Consider the following 26,729-nt stretch of genomic DNA (forward strand, 5'->3'; position numbering starts at 1 on the left):
TGAGAAGGATGGGTGTTAGCTCTTCTCTAAATGTTTGATAGAATTCCTCCATGAAGCCATCTGGTCCTGGACTTTTGTTTGTTGGAAGATTTTTAATCACAGTTTCAATTTCATTACTTGTGATTGGTCTGTTCATATTTTCTATTTCTTTCTGGTTCAGTCTTGGAAGGTTATACCTTTCTAAGAATTTGTCCATTTCTTCCAGGTGGTCCATTTTATTGGCATAGAGTTGCTTGTAGTAGTCTCTTAGGATGCTTTGTATTTCTGCGTTGTCTGTTGTAACTTCTCCTTTTTCATTTCTAAGTTTATTGATTTGAGTCCTCTCCATCTTTTTCGTGATGAGTCTGGCTAATGGTTTATCAATTTTGTTTACCTTCTCAAAGAACCAGCTTTTAGTTTTATTGATCTTTGTTATTGTTTTCTTTGTTTCTGTTTCATTTATTTCTGCTCTGATCTCTATGATTTCTTTCCTTCTGCTAACTTTGGGTTTTGTTTGTTCTTCTTTCTCTAGTTCCTTTAGGTGTAAGGTTAGATTGTTTATTTGAGATTTTTCTTGTTTCTTGAGGTAGGATTGTATAGCTATAAACTTCTCTCTTAGAACTGCTTTTGCTGCATCCCATAGGTTTTGGATCATCGTGTTTTCATTGTCATTTGTGTCTAGGTATTTTTGATTTCCACTTTGATTTCTTCAGTGATCTATTGGTTATTTAGTAACGTATTGTTTAGCCTCCATGTGTTTGTGTTTTTTACGTTTCTTTCCCTGTAATTCATTTCTAATCTCATAGCATTGTGGTCAGAAAAGATGCTTGATATGATTTCAATTTTCTTAAATATACTGAGGCTTGATTTGTGACCCAAGATGTGATCTATCCTGGAGAATGTTCCGTGCACACTTGAGAAGAAAGTGTAATCTGCTGTTTTTGGATGGAATGTCTTATAAATATCAATTAAATCTGTCTGGTCTATTGTGTCATTTAAAGCTTCTGTTTCCTTATTTATTTTCATTTTGGATGATCTGTCCATTGGTGTAAGTGAGGTGTTAAAGTCCCCCACTATTATTGTGTTACTGTCAATTTCCTCTTTTATAGCTGTTAACAGTTGCCTTATGTATTGAGGTGCTCCTATGTTGGGTGCATATATATTTATAATTGTTATATCTTCTTCTTGGATTGATCCTTTGACCATTATGTAGTGTCCTTCCTTGACTCTTGTAACATTCTTTATTTTAAAGTCTATTTTATAGGATATGAGTATTGCTACTCCAGCTTTCTTCTGATTTCCATTTGCATGGAATATCTTTTTCCATCCCCTCACTTTCAGTCTTTATGTGTCCCTAGGTCTGAAGTGGGTCTCTTGTAGACAGCATATATATGGGTCTTGTTTTTGTATCCATTCAGCAAGCCTGTGTCTTTCGGTTGGAGCAATTAATCCATTCACGTTTAAGGTAATTATCGATATGCATCTTCCTATGACCATTTTCTTAATTGTTTTGGGTTTGTTTTTGTAGGTCCTTTTCTTCTCTTGTGTTTCCCATTTAGAGAAGTTCCTTTAGCATTTGTTGTAGAGCTGGTTTGGTGGTGCTGAATTCTCTTAGCTTTTGCTTGTCTGTAAAGCTTTTGATTTCTCCATCAAATCTGAATGAGATCCTTGCCGGGTACAGTGATCTTGGTTGTAGGTTCTTCCCTTTCATCACTTTAAGTATATCATGCCACTCCCTTCTGGCTTGTAGAGTTTCTGCTGAGAAGTCAGCTGTTAACCTTATGGGAGTTCCCTTGTATGTTATTTGTCGTTTTTCCATTGCTGCTTTCAATACGTTTTTCTTTGTCTTTAATTTTTGCCAATTTGATTACTATGTGTCTCGGTGTGTTTCTCCTTGGGTTTATCCTGTATGGGACTCTCTGCGCTTCCTGGACTTGGGTGGCTATTTCCTTTCCCATGTTAGGGAAGTTTTCGACTATAATCTCCTCAAATATCTTCTCTGGTCCTTTCTCTCTTTCTCCTTCTGGGACCCCTATAACGCGAATGTTGTTGCGTTTAATGTTGTCCCAGAGGTCTCTTAGGCTGTCTTCATTTCTTTTCATTCTTTTTTCTTTATTCTCTTCCGCAGCAGTGAATTCCACCATTCTGTCTTCCAGGTCACTTATCCGTTCTTCTGCCTCAGTTATTCTGCTATTGATTCCTTCTAGTATAGTTTTCATTTCAGGTATTGTATCGTTCATCTCTGTTTGTTTGTTTTTTAATTCTTCTAGATCTTTGTTAAACATTTCTTGCATCTTCTCCATCTTTGCCTCCATTCTTTTTCCAAGGTCCTGGATCATCTTCACTATCATTATTCTGAATTCTTTTTCTGGAAGGTTGCCTATCTCCACTTCATTTAGTTGTTTTTCTGGGGTTTTATCTTGTTCCTTCATCTGGTACATAGCCCTTTGCCTTTTCATCTTGTCTATCTTTCTGTGAATGTGGTTTTTGTTCCACAGGCTGCAGGATTGTAGTTCTTCTTGCTTCTGCTGTCTGCCCTCATCTGGTGGATGAGGCTAAGAGGCTTGTGCAAGTTTCGTGATGGGAGGGACTGGTGGTGGGTAGAGCTGACTGTTGCTCTGGTGGGCAGAGCTCAGCAAAACTTTAATCTGCTTGACTGCTGATGGGTGGGGCTGGGTTCCCTCCCTGTTGGTTGTTTGGCCCGAGGCAACCCAACACTGGAGCCTACCTGGGCTCTTTGGTGGGGCTAATGGAGGACTCTGGGAGGGCTCATGCCAAGGAGTACTTCCCAGAACTTCTGCTGCCAGTGTCCTTGTCCCCACAGTGAGCCACAGCCACCCCCCACATCTGCAAGAGACCCTCCAACACTAGCAGGTAGGTCTGGTTCAGTCTCCCCTGGGGTCACTGCTCCTTCCCCTGGGTCCCGACGCACACACTACTTTGTGTGTGCCCTCCAAGAGTGGAGTCTCTGTTTCCCCCAGTCCTGTCGAAGTCCTGCAATCAAATCCCACTAGCCTTCAAAGTCTGATTCTCTAGGAATTCCTCCTCCTGTTGCCAGACCCCCAGGTTGGGAAGCCTGACGTGGGGCTCAGAACCTTCACTCCAGTGGGTGGACTTCTGTGGTATAAGTGTTCTCCAGTCTGTGAGTCACCCACCCAGCAGTTATGGGATTTGATTTTACTGTGATTGCGCCCCTCCTACCGTCTCACTGTGGCTTCTCCTTTGTCTTTGGATGTGGGGTATCTTTTTTGGTGAGTTCCAGTGTTTTCCTGTCGATGATTGTCCAGCAGCTAGTTGTGATTTTGGTGTTCTCACAAGAGGGAGTGAGAGTACGTCCTTCTACTCCACCATCTTGGTTCAGGGCCCTCTGTGCTGTCTTTTCACTTAATTATTTTCTCTGCGAACATTCACACTTCTTTTATTTTGTGTTAAATGAGTTGCTTTATAAATTATAAACAAAAATTAACCATATTCTAGATACCTTGGAAAATATAAAAAGAATCACCCATTACGCTACCACCCTAACAACTTGTTAGGTTTTGGGGAGACTTCCTTCTAGCGTTATTACATACACACTTTTTTTACATAATTATAATATCATTGGATGCCTATTTTACTACTCTGACTTCTCTCCTACTGATTATGACAATTATTTTCCATAAAGCTAAATAATCTTCATAATATTTTAAATGGCAAAATACAAATCCATTTAGAGAATGCATCTTAATAGACTTAACTGTCCCTTGGCTATTGAATATTTAAGTTTTTTATAATTTTTTTTACAACTACAGATAACGCTGTGATGCACACAGTCACACAGAGAGCTGTTTCCTTCAGGTGAAGGATGCCTGGGTCCAAGGGCATCTTGACCTTGTTTATCACTGTTGAAATCGCTGCTCAGTTCAATGGACCCTCTTACTACTCTCTCTCTACGTTTGCATTTCTTTCTGTCTTAGCCTCAATTGGTCTAGGATATATCCTTTGTAAAAGCCCCATAATCCTACCACTCCTCACTGCCTTCACATATAGCAAGGTTCACTGTTACTTCCATTACCCTCAAGTGTTCTTACAAATCAGAGGATACTTCACGAATGAAGATGCCAAGGAGGGACACGAGAAATCATAGGAAGTGAAATGGATTACTTAGGTTGAGATAAGTGTAGGATTAAGAAGAAAGAGCGTACATTAGAAAAAGGCCCAGGAAAGTGAGACCCTGAAATAGATCCTAATGGGATCATTTGTGCTCATCTTGAGAAGGGTTTCTGAGAGGCATGGAAAGTAAGCTGATGCAGTTTGGTTGGCAGGAGCATGACTTGAAGGTAAATGAGCTCTATATAAGATGGAAAGACAGGGTTATTTATAACCTGAGAGGGTCTTTATTTGCTGGATGAGTTCTATGGTCCCCCAGAGACGGGATTCTGTGGGTCCCTGAGATACAAGGTTCAGGGTCAGAAGTGAGATCAATAAAGGCAGAGTCAGAGAAGAAAGATGCTGGTAGAGCCTGGATGATGTCAGAAGGGGCAAAGTCTGGGCCCAGGTAGAGGTGCTGGCAGTGGCAGGTGAGAAGAGGAAAGGTCAAAGGGAGTTAAAAAAAAAAAAAAAAAGAAAAGAAAGAAAAAAAGGGAATTCCTTGGTGGTCCAGTGGTTAGGACTCTGCACTTTCACTGCCGAGGGCCTGGGTTCAATCCCTGATCAGGGAACTAAGATCCTGCAAGCTGCGGTGCAGCGTGGCCACAAAAAAAAAAAGAAAAAAATTTTTTTAAAAGTTGGGTACTCAGCTAACTAGTCTGAGGGCAGAGGGTTGGACTACAACTTAGTTTCTATCTATAAGTTTAATTCTTTGGAAGGCAGAAGGGAAAAAAAGAGACAATGGGGGAAAAAGACCATTTTTTTCTCTTCTTCCCCATTCTTTCAACGAATATTTCCAGTATGTCTTCCTTTAGGGCTCTTTCTGATTATCTTAGTAAAACAAACTCAGACAAACAATCCTTCACAGCCTCCTATTCTTTTAAAGGACAGGTAGGGCTTAAGTCATTGAAAAAAATTAACAAACATATAAGAAACGAGCTAGTAAGTGGTGTGTGTTATAGACTCGAGCCCAGGTTACACCTCTGCACGGGTGTGTTTGGTCTCCGTTGCGGACGGCACCACAGAAGGATACAGGGTGGACTGTCCTCCAGATTCTTCCTCATGGCATCCTTCATTGCTTTCCGTGGGGTGAATGAGACAGCCGGGTGCTCATCTACTGGCACCATTGGCAAGGCAGTGAAATTGATGACATCCATCTTCCTGAAATCAGCCATTGTCCAGTTTCTTGTAAGCTGACAAACAGTAAGTTTCCACTTTTAAGAGCCTCTCATTCCTCACTACAATCTTGTTTCCTGTTCCACCAGCCTCCTGGGAATCACAGATAGCATACAACCATCTTAGAAAGCACAACCATGCTCATCTCGTAAGCAGGGCTGATAGCGAGGCACATGCTGCATGTTAATGGGGAATAAAGGCTTTTGTCTGAGAAGCCCATTGTTTTGGTTTTTTTAAAATTTTTATTGGAGTATAGCTGATTTTTTTTTTTTACACAATGTTGTGTTAGTTTCTGCTGTACAGCAGAAAGGCTTTTGTCTGAGAAGCCCATTGTTTTGTTTTGTTTTTAATTTTTATTGGAGTATAGCTTTTTTTTTTTAACACAATGTTGTGTTAGTTTCTGCTGTACAGCAAAGTGAATCCGTTATACATATACATATACATACATCCATTCTTTTTAGATTCTTTTCCCATATAGGTCATTACAGAGTATTGAGTAGAGTTCCCTGTGCTATATAGTAGGTCCTTATTAGTTATCTATTTTACATATAGTACTGTGTATATGTCACTCCCAATCTCCCAATTTATCCCTCCCCTGCCCCTTTCCCCCTTGGTAACCATAAGTTTGTTTTCTACATCTGTGACTCTATCTCTGTTTTGTAAATAGTTCATTTGTACCATATTTTTAGATTCCACATATAAGTGATATCATATGGTATTTGTTTTTCCCTTGTCTGACTTACTTCACTCAATATGACAATCTCTAGGTCCTCCCATGTTGCTGCAGATGGCGTTATTTCGTTCTTTTTTATGGCTGGGTAATGTTCCATTGTATATATGTACCACACAAGAAGCCCACATGTGTACATTGTATATATGTACCACATTCTTAACAGAGAACTTCAAAGCATATATACTTTTGCTTTCTACCTGCTGATCCCCACCACCCCCTGATGAGAATTATTCTGGTTTTAAAAATAAGGCGAGTAGGGAATTCCTGGTGGTTCAGTGGTTAGGACTCGGCGCTCTCACTGCCAGGGGCCCGGGTTCCATCCCTGGTTGGGGAACTAAGATCCCGTAAGCCACACGGCACGGCCAAGTAAGTAAATAAGTAAAAATAAGAAGACTAGACTGCTGAAAAGACGGGGCTCCAGACCATCCAGCAAGCCAGTTTCCAAATTAGAAATGCAGTCAAATCTCTTTGGCTCTCTGAGCCTCACCTGTAAAGTCAGAGATTTGGATTAGGGCCCTAAGCCCCTTTTCGGCTCTCAGATGTTGGGCTTCTATGATACTGGGTCCACCTCCTCAGCATGAGGCTCCTAATCTAGCTGAGGCTTTCTGCTCCCTTTCAGGAAACTGGCCCCACACTACTTTTCCTCGTGGATTTGGAATATTCTGGCCACGGTGCTCTCCTGGGTCCTTGCTTATTGGCCAGGAGGAGTTCATCACTACCATCTGTGGGTCCTCCCTGTCCGGAGCCTGGTGGTATAGGCCTGGTTATAATGAAGTAAAAGACTCAGACCTGCCCTCAAGAAGCTCAGGCATAATGGAAAGAGAGAGAAAAGGTATAGTTTGATGGAAAACTTAATCAAGGTGCCCTTTCACCACAGTCTCCTTTCTTCTCCTTTGGTTCATGCCTTCTGCTCTGCTCTCTTCTCCCCAGCCATCCATCCTACATGCCTGCCCCACCGAACTTCTTCCTGGTCCCTGCCATGCTGTGCGCTTTGTGCCTCTATGTCTTTGTACATGCAGTTCCCTCCATTCAATCAGTCCAGGTGATATGTCTTTTTGGAAAACCTTCCTGAATTACTCCAGGCCATTAGTACCACCCCTTTTCTGTGAAGTCCAGGATTCTGCTTTCAACTCTCCATTACAGCACTTACAATACAGAACCAGAATTATTTGCTTCTACGTCTTTCTCCATTAGGCAAATTACTCTCTAGGAATTAGGTTCACTCAATATTTGATTCCATTTTTAGCTCGCTCACCACACTTCTTTCTGGTCCAAAGAGGCTATCCATTTTGGGCTGTCAGTTGGATTGTAGGAAAGGTTGGCCCAGGCTCAGGTCAGTACTGTTATTTCCTGCCTCCTGCCCCTAGTCTTTAGCCATACAGGCAAGGGGGTGAGGGTAAAGAGGAGGCAGGTGCATTTTAGGGCTTCTCACTTTTCTTCCACCCACCCACCCCCGCCAGCATGACTGGAAAACTCCATGTTCTCTGAAAAGCCAAGCTTAGGGGGGCCCTGTTAAGAAGCCTCTTGCTTTAGCTTAACATTATTACCCATGCCTAATGGGAGAATTGAATATTATGCTTGTTAAAAGACACATTTAAAATACTCTGTTCCCGGGCTTCCCTGGTGGCGCAGTGGTTGAGAGTCTGCCTGCCAATGCAGGGGACACGGGTTCGAGCCCTGGTCTGGGAAGATCCCACATGCCGCAGAGCAACTGGGCCCGTGGGCCACAATTGCTGAGCCTGCGCGTCTGGAGCCTGTGCTCCGCAACAGGAGAGGCCACGATAGTGAGAGGCCCGCGCACCGCGATGAAGAGTGGCCCCCGCTTGCCACAACTAGAGAAGGCCCTCGCACAGAAACGAAGACCCAACACAGCCAAAAATAAATAAATAAATAAATTAAAAAAAAAAAAAAAAAAAATACTCTGTTCCCTTCTGAAATTTTCATCATATCATTTTAGGATAAGTATTCTCTGAAGCATGATAAGTTTTTACCGTCACTATTTGGGGAGAATAAATGGGTGGGGGAGCAAACTAACTTTATTGAATATCCACCCCGTGCCCAGCACTGTGCTGTATATTAGGGGCAGGTGAGTGGAAGAATAAAAAACGTTCTGCCCTCATGGAGCACATATTCTGGCAGCTGAGATTTGAAAGTCCCTTGTTTAAAGTTAACACATTTTAACTTAAACACGTTAAACAAGTTAAAACAATGCTGACTTTGGAGTCAGACAGACTTTTGTTCCGTTTAAACTTCAGTCATTAAATGACTACTTACTGACTGCCCAACACAGCCAGCGATGTGTCCCTACTTGCGGACAGGATGGTGAGCTAAACCAGACTTTATCCCTGCCTTAATGGAGCTTATGTCTACTAGGGGTGACAAGTGATAATTAATTATATACATAACCATGAATTATAACTGACCACTGCTTCAAAGGGAGGGACACAGTGCTGTGAGAGACGACATAGTAGTGGATAACGACCTAGTCAAGGGAGTCAAGACTTGAAGGAAGAGCAGGAGTTAATCAGATAAGTGGGGAGGGGAAATACCACCCAAGCAGAGGGACACACAGTAGAAAGACAGGAAAAGACTAGACCGGTGCATCACAGTAGCCACTAGCCACATGCAACAATTGAGCCCTTGGAATTTGGTTAGTGTGACCGAAACACTAAAATCTTAATTTTAGCTAATTAAAATTTAAAAACTGAAGCAGAATAAACTTTAAAATATTGATTGTATGTTGAAATGATCATATTTGGGACATATGAGTTAAAACATTATTCATATTAACATCACCTGATTTTTTTTTTAATTTTTAAAAAATATGGCTACTAGAAAATTCTAAATTATATATGTGGCCCACATTATGTTTCCTTTGGACTGTGCTGGGTTAGACCATGTGGTTTGGTTCTAGGACACGGAACTCTCCCCTTTTCAATGAAGTAACGTGTAGTTGGAAGAAAACTGCACTTGGAGCCAGAGACCTATGGGTCCTGCCCCTCACTGGATGGATGACCTGGTGCACTCACTAAGCAGCCAGTAAATATCCCTTGAATGACCCGGAGTTTCTTCATTTGTCAAATGGAACCAGTAATACACACAGTTAGGATTTTAGGAGATCTAGAGTTGATTCTCGAGCAGTTCTCTGCCCCTTGCTCACTGTGCGACCTTGAAGCGGCCCCTGACCTCAGGTTCCCCTGCCCGTCAAAGCCGATGAGAGGCCCGGCGTGGGGAGGCTGGCAGGCAGGGTCACTGTCTGTCTGTTCATCTTACCTGAAGACATAGGCGGAATCCGACGAACTCGGGGCCGATTCCGCCACGGCTCCCTCAGGGGACCCTGTAAAGTTCTGGATGGGACACCCGACACCCGTTGTGCCCACAACCACCAGGAAGGGGTGCCCTTTGTTTTGTGGTCTGGGAGGAGGAAGAGGAGGAGGGACGTCGGGGAGAGGCCCATTTTGCGTTTGTAAGTCCTGACGTTCTCCAGGCAACGCGGGCCGCAGCCACCACGCGCACCTTTCCCACGACAACGGAGGCGTGGCGAGCCTCCACCTCGTCCACGAGACGCCGTTACCACGGCGACGGCCCCGGTAGGCGGGGGAGACCAGACCCAGGGGTTTGTGGGTAGGGTGAGTGTGGTTCCTCGTCCTAGCCCATAGCACGGGGCATGGAAGTGACTGCAGAAGACACTGCCTTTGTGGAGTCTATTAAATATATCGGGGGTAGTCCTCAAGAGTTTCTGGTGCTTCGCGTAGGCTCGCGTTGGGGACCGTGCCGTGCCGGGCACCCCCACCTCCCTCGGTGGTAGAGCCCAGCGTGGCTGCGTGTGCGCGTGCGCGCGGCCGGCGGAGAGGAGGCGCCAGTGGTCGAGGTCGTGGCGGGGGACGCGGCCTCTGCTGGGTACCTAGCGGGAGGTCGGGGGGTTCTCTTGGAACCTCAGCTTCCGGGGCACGTCAGGTACGTCTCCGAGCCCGGCGTCGCCCGAGGGCCCGAGGAGGGTTGGGACACCCGGGCGTTCCCCAGGGTACCCAGGGCCTCCCCGCAGCTGGGGCAGCCGGAGGGCGCGGAGCAGGGGGCGGGGGCCGGGTTTACCGCAGGCCCGTCACCTCCTTTATCCAAGTGTGTTTCCTCGTTTGTAAATTGGGGTGGTAATTCCTCTCGTAAGTCAGCTGTGAAGGTGATTAACCAGAGCATGCGAATGAACGTGTGTTTGCTACCGTTAGTTAACAGCCCTGGGTGGGCGTGTACCTGCGTGGCTTATACTTGGTTGGCTCTGAACTCTTTGAGAGTCCGATGAAAGCGAGAGACTGCTTCCTCACCTTCTTGTTAGATTAAAATAAGATAATGTATTTTATGGCCCATTGCAAACTGTAAAGCGTTGCACAGTGTTGAAGTGATTATTATCATCAGCGCAGAGGAGTAGACCTTATTTGAAGCCCAATTCCACCGCCTTCCCACGGCGTGATTGGGAGCAAGTTACTTAACTTCTCTAAGCCTCAGTTTTCTGATCTGTAGACGGGAACAAACTACTTGATCTACTTCTGCTAGGGTTGTTGTGAGCATCAAATGCCACCGTTTTTTAAAAACACTGAAGCACAAAACAGTCTGTGAGTGGGTACTATTGTTACCCTCGGGGCCCAGGGAAGGTAAGTTGCAGGGTCCCACTGGGGTTGAGAAGCAGAGCAATGGTTGGAACCTAGAAGCTCTCCTTTGTGCTGAGCCCTTTCTCTCCAGCGAGTTTCACTGGAAAGAAGGCTTCCTTGGGCCAAGGGTACAGCTGGGACCTCTTGGTCCACACTAATATTCTAGGATCCCAGGATCTCAGCCAGAGTTGTTTGTAGATGAGTGGATCTGACTTAAAAGCTAGTCCAGACCCTTCCTTTTCCTCATCTGTAATATATTGGTGACGGTGCTTGGCTTAAGTGTTGTGAGAATGAGTGAGGTCATGCGTGAAGTGCCCTTGTTAAAACCTGGAGAAATAAAGTTACTTGGCCAGGGTATAGCAGGCAACTGAGGGGCAGATCCAGGCCTAGAACTTGGTCTGTTGTGTCCAGGTGATATGCTCAGGCTTAGTGCTCTTAGCACCATTGTGGGCTTTGCAAGAACAACTTGGCTTATTTTTCCTTCTTCAAATGTCTCCAGATCTTGGAGGGGCAGGGACTGCTTTTCATCTGGTTTTTTGTTCATTTGTTTGGTTTGTTTTTTCATAAGTAATATATGGATATATTATCATTGTAATAATTTATTAAATCCAGAAATATGGTTCTTTAATCTAACTTTATATTGTAACATGAAATTGCCATTATTAGGCTTTTTTTTTTTTTTTTAACCTTTAAAATGGCAAATTCAGGGAATTCCCTGGTGGTCCAGTGGTTAGGACTCGGTGCTCTCACTGCCAGGGACCCAGGTTCCATCCCTAGTTGGGGAGTTAAGATCCTGCAAGCTGCGCGACTCGGCCAAAAAAAATTAGAATTAAAATTAAAAGTTTTTAAAAATGGCAAATTCAGTCGAGTCAGCCATCCTACTTTCTTTCCCAGATTTAACCACTGTGTGCAGTTTATCCCTCCAAATCTTTTTTATTTAGCGACCTATATTCTCGCTTTTAATTTTCTTTTTGTCTTGTCATGTGAGATTATAGTCTACACATTGTTCTGTTGCTTGCTTTTTTTTTTTAAATTAATTAATTAATTTATTTTTGGCTGCGTTTGGTCTTCGTTGCTGTGGGCGGGCTTTCTCTGGTTGCAGCGAGCGGAGGCTACTCTTCGTTGCGGTGCGCAGACTTCTCGTTGCGGTGGCTTCTCGTTGTGGAGCACGGGCTCTAGGCATGTGGGCTCAGTAGTTGTGGTTCTCGGGCTCTAGAGCGCAGCCTCAGCAGTTGTGGTGCACGGGCTTAGTTGCTCCGCGGCATGTGGGATCTTCCTGGAACAGGGCTCGAACCCATGTGCCCTGCGTTGGCAGGCAGGTTCTTAACCACTGCGCCACCAAGGAAGTCCCTCGCTTGCTTTTTTAATGTTACAGTGGTCCATGTACAGCTGTCTCTCTGTCTTTACTTGCCGGCTAGTACTCCCTTATAAGAATGTGCCACGATGTATTTGGCTACACCAACCATTGGTAGGCATTTTGGATTGTTTCTTATTTTGCACTGTTATCAACAGTAAAGAATATTTGTGTGAACATGTCCAATTCTTTCTGGAGGAGAGTTTTTAGAAGCAGATTTGCTGCCCAAAAAGTATGCACATGAAAAACTTTGCTAGGTTTTGCCTAATTGAAAAAAATGATAGCATTTTATATGTTTCCACGAAGAGTAAATGAAAGTATCTTTTTCTCCATACCCTCACCAGCATTGGATATTATTGAGCTCTTAAATTTTGCCAGTGTGATGGATGAAAATGCTTCCTTTTATGATGTACCCCATAAGTTTTTTTTTAATTTTTAATTTATCTTTTGATTTTTTAAATTTAAAAATTTTTAATTAAATTTTTTTTTAATTTTTAAAAATTTAAAAAAATTTTTAAATTTAATTAATTAATTAATTAATTAATTTATGGCTGCGTTGGGTCTTCATTGCTGCACGTGGGCTTTCTCTAGTTGCGGCAAGTGGGGGCTGCTCTTTGTTGCGGTGTGCAGGCTTCTCATTGCGGTGGCTTCTCTTGTTGCGGAGCACGGGCTCTAGGCACACGGGCTTCAGTAGTTGCAGCACGCAGGCTCAGTAGTTGTGGCTTGTGGGCTCTAGAGTGCAGGCTCAGTAGTGGTGGTGCACGGGCATAGTTGCTCCGCAGCATGTGGGATCTTCCCAGACCAGGGATCGAACCCATGTGCCCTACACTGGCAGGAGGATTCTTAACCAATGTGCCACCAGGGAAGTCCCCCCCACAAGTTATTAATACGAGGATAATTTGATACACATCTTTAGCCAGCTGACCATGGCTGTGGACCTTGGGAAAATTGGATAACTTCTCCGAGCCCTAGTTTTCTCATCTCTGATATGGACAGGAAAATTACCTTATGGGGTTACTACAAGGAATAAAAGAAAATTATGAAGTGTGCCCAGCATTGTGTCCAAACCCTAGTGGATACGTAGGAAGTGATATTAGTTAGTTTTTGTTGTGACCTTTTCTTTTTTGAGTTAAAAATCTTTCTTCCTGGGACTTCCGTGGTGGCGCAGTGGTTAAGAATCTGCCTGCCAACGCAAAGGACACAGGTTCGAGCCCTGGCCCGGGAAGATCCCACATGCCGCGGAGCAACTAAGCCTGTGTGCCACAACTACTGAGCCTGAGGTCTAGGTCTAGAGCCCGCAAGCCACAACTACTGAGCCCACATGCCACAACTACTGAAGCCTGCGCACCTAGAGCCCGTGCTCCGCAACAAGAGAAGACATGACAATGAGAACCCTGCACACCGCAACAAAGAGTAGCCCCCGCTCACCGCAACTAGAGAAAGCCCACGCACAGCAATGAAGACCCAACACAGCTAAAAATTAATTAATTAATTAATTTTAAAAAAATCTTTCTTCCTAGATATTCCCATTTCATTCCTGTTCCGCCCTCTGTAGACATAAGATTAATTGTCTTCCCTCTTCCACCCTTTTTCTTTTTTCCAGCAGAAACAATGCCAGGGGCTTCCACTGTGCTTAGGATGACATGGTAGCACAGCTTCAAATTCCCTCATCATCTTAGTCCTCAGTGCTGTCCCGTCCACCACCAAGCTGGAATCATTCTGGTTTGTCCAAGTCCTAAAGTGTTGTGCCCCAGCCCAAATGCCGTCTTCCAGGTCGTGGGTCTACTGCTATTTGTTTGTGGGTTTTTTTGGAATTTTATTTAATTTATTTTTTTATACAGCAGGTTCTTATTAGTCATCAGTTTTATACACATCAGTGTATACATGTCAATCCCAATCGCCCAATTCATCACACCACCACCCCCACCACCCCCGCCGCTTTCCCCCCTTGGTGTCCATACGTTTGTTCTCTACATGTGTCTCAATTTCTGCCCTGCAAACTGGTTCATCTGTACCATTTTTCTAGGTTCCACATATATGCATTAATATATGATATTTGTTTTTCTCTCTCTGACTTTCTTCACTCTGTATGACAGTCTCTAGATCCATCCATGTCTCAACAAATGACCCAATTTCGTTCCTTTTTATGGCTGAGTAATGTTCTATTGTATATATGTACCACATCTTCTTTATCCATTCGTCTGTCGATGGACATTTAGGTTGCTTCCATAGCCTGGCTACTGTAAATAGTGCTGCAATGAACATTGGGGTGCATGTTGTCTTTTTGAATTATGGTTTTCTCTGGGTATATGCCCAGTAGTGGGATTGCTGGATCATATGGTAATTTTATTTTTAGTTTTTTAAGGAACCTTGATACTGTTCTCCATAGTGGCTGTAGCAATTTACATTCCCACCAACAGTGCAAAGGGTTCCCTTTTCTCCACACCCTCTCCAGCATTTGTTGTTTGTAGATTTTCTGATGACGCCCATTCTAACTGGTGTGAGGTGGTACCTCATTGTAGTTTTGATTTGCATTTCTCTAATAATTAGTGATGTTGAGCAGCTTTTCATGTGCTTCTTGGCCATCTGTATGTCTTCTTTGGAGAAATGTCTATTTAGGTCTTCTGCCCATTTTTGGATTGGGTTGTTTGTTTTTTTTAATACTGAGCTTCATGAGCTGTTTATATATTTTGGAGATTAATCCTTTGTCCATTGACTCGTTTGCAAATATTTTCTCCCATTCTGAGGGGTGTCTTTTCGTCTTGTTTATGCAAAAGCTTTGAAGTTTCATTAGGTCCCAATTGTTTATTTTTGTTTTTATTTCCATTACTCTAGGAGGTGGATCAAAAAAGACCTTGCTGTGATTTATGTCAAAGAGTGTTCTTCCTACGTTTTCCTCTAAGAGTGTTATAGTGTCTGGTCTTACATTTAGGTCTCTAATCCATTTTGAGTTTATTTTTGTGTATGGTGTTAGGGAGTGTTCTAATTTCATTCTTTTACATGTAGCTGTCCAGTTTTCCCAGCACCACTTATTGAAGAGACGGTCTTTTCTACATTGTATATCCTTGCCTCCTTTGTGATAGATTAGTTGACCATAGGTGCGTGGGTTTATCTCTGGGATTTCTATCTTGTTCCATTGATCTATGTTTCTGTTTTTGTGCCAGTACCATATTGTCTTGATTACTGTAGCTTTGTAGTATAGTCTGAAGTCGTCCAGCTCTGTTTTTTTCCCTCAAGACTGCTTTGGCTATTCGGGGTCTTTTGTGTCTCCATACAAATTTTAAGAATTTTTGTTCTAGTTCCGTAAAAAAATGCCATTGGTAATTTGATAGGGATTGCATTGAATCTGTAGATTGCTTTGGGTGGTATAGTCATTTTCACAATATTGATTCTTCCAATCCAAGAACATGGTATATCTCTCCATCTGTTGGTATCATCTTTAATTTCTTTCATCAGTGTCTTACAGTTTTCTGCATACAGGTCTTTTGTCTCCCTAGGTAGGTTTATTCCTAGGTATTTTATTCTTTTTGTTGCAATGGTAAATGGGAGTGTTTCCTTAATTTCTCTTTTAGATTTTTCATCATTAGTGTACATAGGAATGCAAGAGATTTCTGTGCATTAATTTTGTAAACTGCAACTTTACCAAATTCAATGATTAGATCTAGTAGTTTTCTGGTGGCATTTTTTGGGATTCTGTATGTATAGTATCATGTCATCTGCAAACAGTGACAGTTTTACTTCTTCTTTTGCAATTTGTATTCCTTTTGTTTCTTTTTCTTCTCTGATTGCCATGGCTAGGACTTCCAAAACTATGTTGAATAATAGTGGTGAGAGTGGACATCCTTGTCTTGTTCCTAATCTTAGAGGAAATGCTTTCAGTTTTTCACCATTGAGAATGATGTTTGCTGTGGGTTTGTTGTATATGGCCTTTATTATGTTGAGGTAGGTTCCCTCTATGCCCACTTTCTGGAGAGTTTTTAGCATAAATGGGTGTTGAATTTTGTCAAAAGCTTTTTCTGCATCTATTGAGATGATCATATGGTTTTTCTTCTTCAATTTGTTAATATGGTGTATCACATTGATTGATTTGCATGTATTGAAGAATCCTTCCATCCCTGGGATAAATCCCACTTGATTATGGTGTATGATCCTTTTAATGTGTTGTTGGATTCTGTTTGCTAGTGTTTTGTTGAGGATTTTTGCATCTATATTCATCAGTGATATTGGTCTGTAATTTTCTTTTTTTGTAGTATCTTTCTCTGATTTTGGTATCAGGGTGATAGTGGCCTCATAGGATGAGTTTGGGAGTGTTCCTTCCTCTGCAATTTTTTGGAAGAGTTTGAGGAGGATGAGTGTTAGCTTTTCTCTAAATGTTTAATAGAATTCACCCATGAAGCCATCTGGTCCTGGACTTTTGTTTGTTGGAAGATTTTTTTTTTTTTTAAGGAATTCCTTTATTTTTATTTTTTATTTATTTATTTATTTATTTTTGTTTCTGTTGGGTCTTCATTTCTGTGCAAGGGCCTTCTCTAGTTGTGGCAAGCGGGGGCCACTCTTCATCGCGGAGCGCGGGCCTCTCACTATGGCGGCCTCTCTTGTTGCAGAGCACAAGCTCCAGACGCACAGGCTCAGTAGTTGTGGCTCACGGGCCTAGTTGCTCTGTGGCATGTGGGATCCTCCCAGACCAGGGTACGAACCTGTGTCCCCTGCATTGGCAGGCAGACTCTCAACCACTGCGCCACCAGGGAAGCCCTGTTGGAAGATTTTTAATCACAGTTTCAATTTCATTACTTGTGATTGGTCTGTTCATATTTTCTATTTCTTCCTGGTTCAGTCTTGGAAGGTTATACCTTTCTAAGAATTTGTCCATTTCTTCCAGGTGGTCCATTTTATTGACATAGAGTTGCTTGTAGTAGTCTCTTAGGATGCTTTGTATTTCTGCGGTGTCTGTTGTAACTTCTCCTTTTTCATTTCTAAGTTTATTGATTTGAGTCCTCTCCCTCTTTTTCTTGATGAGTCTGGCTAATGGTTTATCAATTTTGTTTACCTTCTCAAAGAACCAGCTTTTAGTTTTATTGATCTTGGCTATTGTTTTCTTTGTTTCTATTTCATTTATTTCTGCTCTGATCTTTATGATTTCTTTCCTTCTGCTAACTTTGGGCTTTGTTTGTTCTTCTTTCTCTAGTTCCTTTAGGTGTAAGTTTAGATTGTTTATTTGAGATTTTTCTTGTTTCTTGAGGTAGGATTGTATAGCTATAAACTTCCCTCTTAGAACTGCTTTTGCTGCATCCCATAGGTTTTGGATCGTTGTGTTTTCATTGTCATTTGTCTCTAGGTATTTTCTGATTTCCCTTTGATTTCTTCAGTGATCTCTTGGTTATTTAGTAACGTATTGTTTAGCCTCCATGTGTTTGTGTTCTTTACGTTTTTTTCCCTGTAATTCATTTCTATTCTCATAATGTTGTGGTCAGAAAAGATGCTTGATATGATTTCAATTTTCTTAAATTTACTGGGGCTTGATTTGTGACCCAAGATGTGATATATCCTAGAGAATGTTCCGTGCGCACTTGAGAAGAAAGTGTAATCTGCTGTTTTTAGATGGAATGTCTTATAAATATCAGTTAAATCTATCTGGTCTATTGTGTCATTTAAAGCTTCTGTTTCCTTATTTATTTTCATTTTGGATGATCTGTCCATTGGGGTAAGTGAGGTGTTAAAGTCCCCCACTATTATTGTGTTACTGTCAATTTCCTCTTTTATAGCTGTTAGCAGTTGCCTTATGTATTGAGGTGCTCCTATGTTGGGTGCATATATATTTATAATTGTTTTATGTTCTTCTTGGATTGATCCTTTGATCATTATGTAGTGTCCTTCCTTGTCTCTTGTAACATTCTTTATTTTAAAATCTATTTTATCGGATATGAGTATAGCTACTCCAGCTTTCTTCTGATTTCCATTTGCATGGAATATCTTTTTCCATCCCCTCACTTTCAGTCTGTATGTGTCCCTAGGTCTGAAATGGGTCTCTTGTAGACAGCATATATATGGGTCTTGTTTTTGTATCCATTCAGCAAGCCTGTGTCTTTTGGTTGGAGTATTTAATCCATTCACGTTTAAGGTAATTATCGATATGTATCTTCCTGTGACCATTTTCTTAATTGTTTTGGGTTTGTTTTTGTAGGTCCTTTTCTTCTCTGGTGTTTCCCACTTAGAGAAGTTCCTTTAGCATTTGTTGTAGAGCTGGTTTGGTGGTGCTGAATTCTCTTAGCTTTTACTTGTCTGTAAAGCTTTTGATTTCTCCATCAAATCTGAATGAGATCCTTGCCGGGTACAGTGATCTTGGTTGTAGGTTCTTCCCTTTCATCACTTTAAGTATATCATGCCACTCCCTTCTGGCTTGTAGAGTTTCTGCTGAGAAATCAGCTGTTAACCTTATGGGAGTTCCCTTGTATGTTGTCATTTTTCCCTTGCTGCTTTCAATAAGTTTTTCTTTGTCTTTAATTTTTGCCAATTTGATTACTATGTGTCTCGGTGTGTTTCTCCTTGGGTTTATCCTGTATGGGACTCTCTGTGCTTCCTGGACTTGGGTGGCTATTTCCTTTCCCATGTTAAGGAAGTTTTCGACTAATCTCTTCAAATATTTTCTCTGGTCCTTTCTCTCTCTCTTCTCCTTCTGGGACCCCTATAATGCAAATGTTGTTGTGTTTAATGTTGTCCCAGAGGTCTCTTAGGCTGTCTTCATTTCTTTTCATTCTTTTTTCTTTATTCTCTTCCGCAGCAGTGAATTCCACCATTCTGTCTTCCAGGTCACCTGTCCATTCTTCTGCCTCAGTTATTCTGCTATTGATTCCTTCTAGTATAGTTTTCATTTCAGGTATTGTATCGTTCATCTCTGTTTGTTTGTTCTTTAATTCTTCTAGGTCTTTGTTAAACATTTCTTGCATCTTCTCGATCTTTGCTTCCATTCTTTTTCCAAGGTCCTGGATCATCTTCACTATCATTATTCTGAATTCTTTTTCTGGAAGGTTGCCTATCTCCACTTCATTTAGTTGTTTTTCTGGGGTTTTATCTTGTTCCTTCATCTGGTACATAGCCCTTTGCCTTTTCATCTTGTCTATCTTTCTGTGAATGTGGTTTTTGTTCCACAGGCTGCAGGATTGTAGTTCTTCTTGCTTCTGCTGTCTGCCCTCATCTGGTGGATGAGGCTAAGAGGCTTGTGCAAGTTTCGTGATGGGAGGGACTGGTGGTGGGTAGAGCTGACTGTTGCTCTGGTGGGCAGAGCTCAGCAAAACTTTAATCTGCTTGACTGCTGATGGGTGGGCCAGGGTTCCCTCCCTGTTGGTTGTTTGGCCCGAGGCAACCCAACACTGGAGGCTACCTGGGCTCTTTGGTGGGGCTAATGGAGGACTCTGGGAGGGCTCATGCCAAGGAGTACTTCCCAGAACTTCTGCTGCCAGTGTCCTTGTCCCCACAGTGAGCCACAGCCACCCCCCGCCTCTGCAGGAGACCCTCCAACACTAGCAGGTAGGTCTGGTTCAGTCTCCCCTGGGGTCACTGCTCCTTCCCCCGGGTCCCAATGTGCACACTACTTTGTGTGTCCCTTCCAAGAGTGGGGTCTCTGTTTCCCCCAGTCCTGTCGAAGTCCTGCAATCAAATCCCACTAGCCTTCAAAGTCTGATTCTCTAGGAATTCCTCCTCCTGTTGCCGGACCCCCAGACTGGGAAGCCTGTCATGGGGCTCAGAACCTTCACTCCAGTGGGTGGACTTCTGTGGTATAAGTGTTCTCCAATCTGTGAGTCACCCACCCAGCAGTTATGGGATTTGATTTTACTGTGATTGCGCCCCTCCTACCGTCTCACTGTGGCTTCTCCTTTGTCTTTGGATGTGGGGTATCTTTTTTGGTGAGTTCCAGTGTCTTCCTGTCGATGATTGTCCAGCAGCTAGTTCTGATTCTGGTGTTCTCGCAAGAGGGAGTGAGAGCACGTCCTTCTACTCTGCCATCTTGGTTCAGGGCTCTCTACCACTGTTTGTTTGTTTCTTTCTTTCTTTATTTTTGGCTGTGTTGGGTCTTCGTTTCTGTGCCTGGGCTTTCTCTAGTTGCGGCAAGAGGGGGCCAGGCTTCATCGCGGTGCGTGGGCCTCTCACTGTTGCAGCCTCTCTTGTTGCGGAGCACAGGCTCCAGACGCGCAGGCTCAGTAGTTGTGGCTCACGGGCCTAGTTGCTCCACGGCATGTGGGATCTTCCCAGACCAGGGCTCGAACCCGTGTCCCCTGCATTGGAAGGCTAATTCTCAACCACTGCGCCACCAGGGACGCCCTCTACCACTGTTTTTAATCACAAACACAGGCCAGTAAAACTCTCATGAGCACATACCTCTAAATGTCTTATTTATTTATTTATAAGTCATATATGCATGTATTTCTGTACAGTGTATATATGTATTGTAAAGCTTCCAAAGAACCTTCTAAACTTTTATCATTAATTTTAGTGATGTTAATTTCTGCATCACTGAAAACGGCACAGAATTTCTTCATTTTCTCATTTAATATGTATCTTGCTAATTGTGATTAATTCCTACCATGAGTTATCTTTTAATGATAGTTGACATAAAACCTTGTTGCAGATAGTCTTGAGAGATTCCCTCTCTTTTTGGCCAACTTCCTATCAGACATGATAAACTCATTACTATTTCTATCTCATAATGTGGTGAAGGAAGATTTTTATACCTGGGAGTAGGAAAAGGGAGAGCTCTGGTACTTTCTTTTTGCTCACCTGTGCTTTCATTATTGTTATCATCGGTCTACAATTTCTTAGAGGGAATCTTTTTAAGCTATTTTTGTATTACACATTAAAATTGTGTAATACATGGGAAGAAATGAACTGTGACCCTGCCCCACACCACATACAAAAGTTAATTGCAGATGAGTCATAGTCCTAAATGTGAAAGCCGAAAGAGAAAATTTCCAAAAGTTAATATATGAAAATATCATGACCTTACAGTAGGCAAAAATTTCTTAAATAGGACACAAAAACACTAATCATTAAAAACATTTTTTGATAAGTTAGATCCCATTAAAATTAAGAACTTCTTTAATCAAAAAGGAACCAATAGTACTTCCCTGGTGGTGCAGTGGTTAAGAATCTGCCTGCTAATGCGGGGGCACAGGTTCGAGCCCTGGTCCGGGATGATCCTACATGCCGCAGAGCAACTAAGCCCGTGCGCCACAACTACTGAGCCTGCTTTCTAGAGCCCGTGAGCCACAGCTGCTGAGCCCTCGTGCCACAGCTACTAAAGCCCATGCGCCTAGAGCCCGTGCTCCACAAGAGAAGCCACTGCAATGAGAAGCCCGTGCACCACAACGAAGAGTAGCCCCCGCTCGCTGCAACTAGAGAAAGCCCGCGCGCAGCAACGAAGACCCAATGCAGCCAAAAAAAATAAATAAAATTTTAAGAAAAACGAAGAAAACTTTAAAAGAAACCTATAAAAAAGCAAAAAGGCAAGTCCCAGAAAAGGCTTCATTTCTTGAAAATGAAGTATATGTAGAAGCTGTTACCCTAGCTGTGAGTCTTACCAGTGTTCATGAATAAGTAGGATCACATGCCTTGCCCTAGAGTGTAAATCTGGTGATGCCAATTTGTGACAAAACTTAAGACAGGCCAGTTAGGCACTTGCCTGTGGTTAACGTGAACTGTAGAGCCACACAGACCTGCGTTCTAATACTCGCTCACACTTAGGACCTTAGTCTTTCTAAACCTCATCTGTCAAATAGGTATAGGAAAAGGAACTAAACAGAGAGTGGTTATGAGGCCTGAGATATTGCCAAGGTTTTGGCACTATGCCTAGCACATAGTGAGCACTCAGCACATGGGAGCTGAGGATTGTTACCCAGGATTGTTAATGGCCGCATGATAAGATGTGTGTTTTCATGATTCCAGGACAGGGGCGCAAGGTCACTGACCCAACTCTTTGTATCCCTGACTTTTTCTGACCCTAGGAGAAGGGAGCATTGACCTTTCCTTCATCAGGCCAAAGATGCCTCTCTTTGGGAGTACATTCAGTCCGAAGAAGACGCCCCCTCGGAAGTCTGCGTCTCTCTCCAACCTGCATAATGTGAGTGTCAGCACGGGGCTCAACCTGGTGTGCAGCGTGACTGGAGCATTGAGCCTCGTTTCTTATGGAAAGTGTGGTCCTCCAGAGGTATCCTCGTGGGAGGGCATCCTTTTAATTCATATTATTGCTATTGCTGAAAACATTTTTTAACTCCTTTTTGGGAATTATTGTCAGAGCTTGTTGAAGAACCTTAAAAGATAGTCGTCTTCATTATGATTTTGGGGACCAAATGATGTTATCCAATTTGACTTCACTTTACTCCAAAGACTTGTCCAGGAATCAGTTCTAGTCATGTCTAAGAATCAAATTTATTCTCAAAGGATGATGTTTTGCTATCATTAAGAGCGTTCAAAAGGATATATCAGGGCTTTCCTTGTGGCGCAGTGGTTGAGAATCTGCCTGCCAATGCAGGGGACACGGGTTCGAGCCCTGGTCTGGGAAGATCCCACATGCTGCAGAGCGACTAGGCCCGTGCTGAGCCTGTGCGTCTGGAGCCTGTGCTCTGCAACAAGAGAGGCCGCGATAGTGAGAGGCCCGCGCACTGCGATGAAGAGTGACCCCCACTTGCCGCAACTAGAGGAAGCCCTGGCACAGAAACGAAGACCCAACACAGCCATAAACAAACAAACAAACAAATAAATAAATAAAAATTTTTTAAAAAAAGCATATATCACAGCTCCAAAGACAGTTTCTGAGCTCCTTGAGGGCAGAGGGGTTGCATTCATTTCTGTATATCCAGTACCAGTCCTGGTGCAGGGCGGGCGCTCAGTGAGCTGTAGAAACACTGAAAAACACATTAAAGAACAGCTACTACTACTCATTGGGCCTTAGCATTTTATGCCTTTTCCAGGACATACGTAGCTCCATAAGAAACAAATGATAGCTCGGGCATATTACATTTAAAAAGAATTTTTCACTTTATTAAAAATTTACAGTAGGATTTCTTAAACTGGTAAGTGCCCTGTAGATACGAAATAATTCAGTTTGCAAATTTCAGCATATATAGCTTTTCCAGAAAATATCTATGGTATAAAGCTGTACGTTTCTTCTCTCTTATAGTTTAAAAGTTTTGGGGATACCTTATTTAATTTTCTGACTTTAAAATAATTACTAAATGTGCTGGGTAAGGATTATAGAGAAGAAATGAGTTGTTGGGACCATACCGTTAGCAGGAGAGGTGCTGGGCCTAGAGCCCCTGTGCTCCGGCCTCCCGAAGCCAGCATGCGCGTCTCCCCCACAGTTGGATCGGTCGACCCGGGAGGTGGAGCTGGGCCTTGACTATGGAACGCCCACCATGAACCTGGCCGGGCAGAGCCTGAAGTTTGAAAACGGCCAGTGGATAGCAGGTGGGCTGCATTTCCTACCATTTTGCCCAGCAAGATGGTGGAAGGAAACCGCCCTTGTGACTGCTGCTTGTGTCCTTCCACCAGAGACAGGGATTAGCGGAGGCGTGGACCGGAGGGAGGCCCAGCGCCTCCGGAGGCGGAACCAGCAGCTGGAGGAAGAGAACAATCTCTTGCGGCTGAAGGTGGACATCCTGCTGGACATGGTGAGGAGGGTGGGGGGGAGGGAAGCCTTGGCTCTCCTTGGGCAGGTCCACTGCGAGTCCTTTCAGCCAGCCCACACCTCTCGAGTGCCAGTTTGCTCAGGTACATTGCTGTGAATCCAAAGATGCAAAACCAAATCAGACGCAGTCCCCACCCTCCAGGGCTCCCAGTCTAGTGGGGAGATAGACAGTAAACACAGTGACAGTGCCTCATGGTAAGGGCAGTGATCAGAGTCTGTCCGGGGCCTGGCATCCACACATGGGGGAGAGAGATTCCTTCTGTCCAGTCAGGAGGATGTTGCAGGGGAAGGGATATTTGAGCTGAATGTGGAAAGATAAAGGTGGGAATGGAGGCTGGGATGAAGGCATTCAGGAAGAAGGACAGCCTGCTCCTGGCTGGACAAGGTCCTGCACCACGCAGCCATTAGTCAGTGCCCCGCGCAGACCTGCCGAGGGGCACTCTCTGCGTTGGCATCGGTTTCCTGTGGCTTTTAAAAACCCAGTAACCTGTTGAGCCTAGGGGTGTGTGTGACGGTTGGTTGAGAGGCAGGAGAGCACACACTGCAGTGGTTAAGAGCATGTGTCTAGAGCTAAACTGCCCAGGTCCCTGGCCCAGCTCCACCACTGGCTATGTGACTTCAGGCAAGTTACTTAACTGCTCTGTATCTGTAAGAAACGTAGTATCTTCAGCTATAAAATGGGCACGATAGTAGGATCTGCCTCATTAGTGAGTTAATAATATAAGCAAAGCTCTTGGAATAGTGTCTTGCTCAGGAAGTGCAGCTCTTCTGTTTCACAGTAAGCTGACCTCTGGAGTTTGTATCTCTCCATCCCTGCCTGGAGTGTCTTCCACCCTCTCCTCTAAAGGCCACTGAAGGATTCTGATGCGGGAAGTGGCATGCTTTTTTAAACATTTTTATGTGAGCCACGACTCAAAAGCAACTTAGACCTCAGTCCTTTAACCTTAAAATCACCAATATTTGCCTTTTTCATCCCCTAAAACCTGGTGTCCTTCACGCAGTGAGTGGCACGCAATCCTAGGTGATCAAAAATGTTGATAGAATGGATGGTGAATGTTCTTCAAGTGCTTGAGGCCCTGAGTCATCAGGAGGTTACTTTCTGCCCAGTTACCAAGGGGTTCCCGTCGTGGAGGCTGCCGGCAGCGTTAAGGGAAATGCCGTGGGGCTTCTCCCAGCGCGCAGGGCTGGCCTTGCCAACCTGAAACGTAGCCCAGAAACGTCCTCCTTTATAACAGTTTGCTGCTCTACTTCCAGCTCTCTGAGACCACCGCCGAATCCCACTTAATGGAGAAGGAGCTGGATGAACTGAAGAGTGTCAGCCGGCGGAGAAAATGAAGACCCCAAAGACACCCGTTAGGAGCACAGGGGGAAACCCATTCATCAGAAGAGGAGGATGTGGCTGAGGGAATTTTTAACCAAACTAGTGGATTAGGTCCTGGGAGAGTATCATATAATGGGGCCAAAGGCACTGGCCCCCTTAGGTCGACAGTAGGAAGGTGACAGCGTAGTGGATTCCAGGCCAGTCCTGTGCTTCACAGCATAAGGAGGCCTCCTCAGGGAGGTCTGGGGTGACGGAGGCCTTTGGGTGTTCTCCAGTCACTTAACACACAAATGCCCGCAGCCCAGGCTCACCCTCATCGGACGGAGTACGTCGTATCATCCCCTCACACTGTTGTGTGTGGTGCGGCATCAGGTGTACAGAGCCTTGTTGTTAGGGGTCTCAGATAAGGAGCCCTCCTGGTTCTCTGCCCTTCAGGCCACTCTCTCCCTCCTTTAAAGAACATGCGTTCCCCAAATCCACAGCCTCCTCTGGCTTCAGCTTCTCAGCAGCAAGCACCGACCTCCCACAGCAACACTATATTTTTGTGCTACTTTCCTGTTTACCGTACTTTTTTAAATTAAATGATGTTCTGTAATCTCTCTCTGGCCGAAGTGACTGAAAAAAGAAACATCAGTTCTTGAAGAAGTAAATAATGGAGGCTGGGTTCTAAGCTTCCGATGCTCCATCCAAAGACAGAACTTTTAGGTTGTGGGGGAAGGTCACCGCTGCAGGAGAAGCATTCCAGCTTCCTGGGCGTTGGCAGAGGCTGATCTGGAACAGAGCGGTCTCTCTGCTCAGATTCCGCTGCCTTCCTCTTTCGGGGTGTTGGAACTAGCCTGGACCGGGCAGGGACCGAGTGGTTGGGATGGGGGGCTGCTCTCCCGGAGTGGTAATCTGTGTCTTCCAGTGAGCTGGGCTTCTCTGGCTGGGGGAGGGAGCCAGACAAAGGCAGTAAGAGGGAGTCGAGCTTCCAAAGTCAAGGGGGGAGGCACTGAGGGTGGGGACACAGAGCCCCAGGCTCTAGACCAGGGATGGCTACTAAGGTCAGAACACCTGTCACCCACCTGGATGGGGCTCAGGATGGTGCTCACACTCTCATTTCCTCCTCCGCTCAGCCCTGTGGAGCAGGGCCTGTCAGGCAGCATGCCTACTGGCAGATAAGGAACCAAACCCCAGGAGGTTCAGAAACTGGTCTAGGATCGGACAGTGGAAATGTGGGAGCCTGCTGATTCCCAGCCCACAGTGAAAGAGGGGAGCTGGGTGGGGGGCTGCCTCAAATGGAGGCTGCTGTGCGTAGACCATCCTCAGGGCCAGCTCCGTGGCGGATGGATAGAGAAGAACGATCTGTAGCCCCAGCCCATAACCTTCCTTCCTGATAATAGGCGAGACTAATTCGGAAGACATTGGAAAAGGATGTTATATGAGGGTGTAAATCTTCAGGTGCAGATAATAGGCGCAATTGAGAGTTTGCCTATTCCTAGACCAGTATCATTAGCAACCAGTTACCCTGCACCCTGGATACCAGACATCTGTAGACAGTCACCCTGACTTATGATGGTTCAACTTACAATTTTTCGACTTTATGGTGGTACAAAAGTGATACGCATTTAGTATAAACTGTACTTCGAATTTTGAATTTTGATAGTTTTCCGGGCTAGCGAAATGCAATACGTGATGCGAGGCAGTGGCAGTGAGCTGCAGCTCCCCATCAGCACGCA

At 44.0% G+C, this 26,729-nt stretch overlaps 2 protein-coding genes across 10 annotated transcripts in view; one reads left to right on the forward strand and one right to left on the reverse strand.

Moving 5' to 3' along the window:
* The window catches only part of FAM227A (family with sequence similarity 227 member A), a 98,725-nt gene extending 88,991 nt beyond the window's left edge, over nucleotides 1-9,734 (reverse strand). For 2 of the 3 annotated variants that reach the window (XM_082352764.1, XM_082352763.1), the window contains exon 1: nucleotides 5,141-5,523. In XM_082352764.1, coding sequence (XP_082208890.1) covers nucleotides 5,141-5,282 — 142 coding nt within the window. In that variant the 5' untranslated portion in view covers nucleotides 5,283-5,523. Of the gene's footprint in view, nucleotides 1-5,140; nucleotides 5,524-9,289 lie in introns of those variants that run through there. The other variant, XM_082352761.1, reaches the window with a different exon arrangement.
* CBY1 (chibby 1, beta catenin antagonist) lies at nucleotides 2,723-25,610 on the forward strand. Of its 7 annotated transcripts, none has more exons than XM_082352844.1 (7): nucleotides 9,854-9,973; nucleotides 13,617-13,735; nucleotides 19,488-19,537; nucleotides 22,009-22,124; nucleotides 23,294-23,470; nucleotides 23,555-23,673; nucleotides 24,945-25,610. In XM_082352844.1, exons 5-7 carry the CDS (start codon nucleotides 23,419-23,421, stop codon nucleotides 25,023-25,025), a joined length of 252 nt encoding a protein of 83 aa, XP_082208970.1. In that variant the 5' UTR covers nucleotides 9,854-9,973; nucleotides 13,617-13,735; nucleotides 19,488-19,537; nucleotides 22,009-22,124; nucleotides 23,294-23,418; the 3' UTR covers nucleotides 25,026-25,610. The 7 variants fall into 7 exon arrangements, with proteins under 7 accessions (XP_082208965.1, XP_082208968.1, XP_082208970.1 ...); XM_082352840.1 differs by having other exon boundaries at nucleotides 23,365-23,470; XM_082352843.1 differs by having other exon boundaries at nucleotides 9,871-9,973; nucleotides 13,620-13,735; nucleotides 23,365-23,470.
* The last annotated feature ends 1,119 nt before the right edge of the window (nucleotides 25,611-26,729 follow it).

The sequence above is a fragment of the Balaenoptera borealis genome (genome assembly GCF_965194805.1).
Source record: "Balaenoptera borealis genome assembly, chromosome: 13".
Classification (NCBI taxonomy): Eukaryota; Metazoa; Chordata; class Mammalia; order Artiodactyla; family Balaenopteridae; genus Balaenoptera; species Balaenoptera borealis.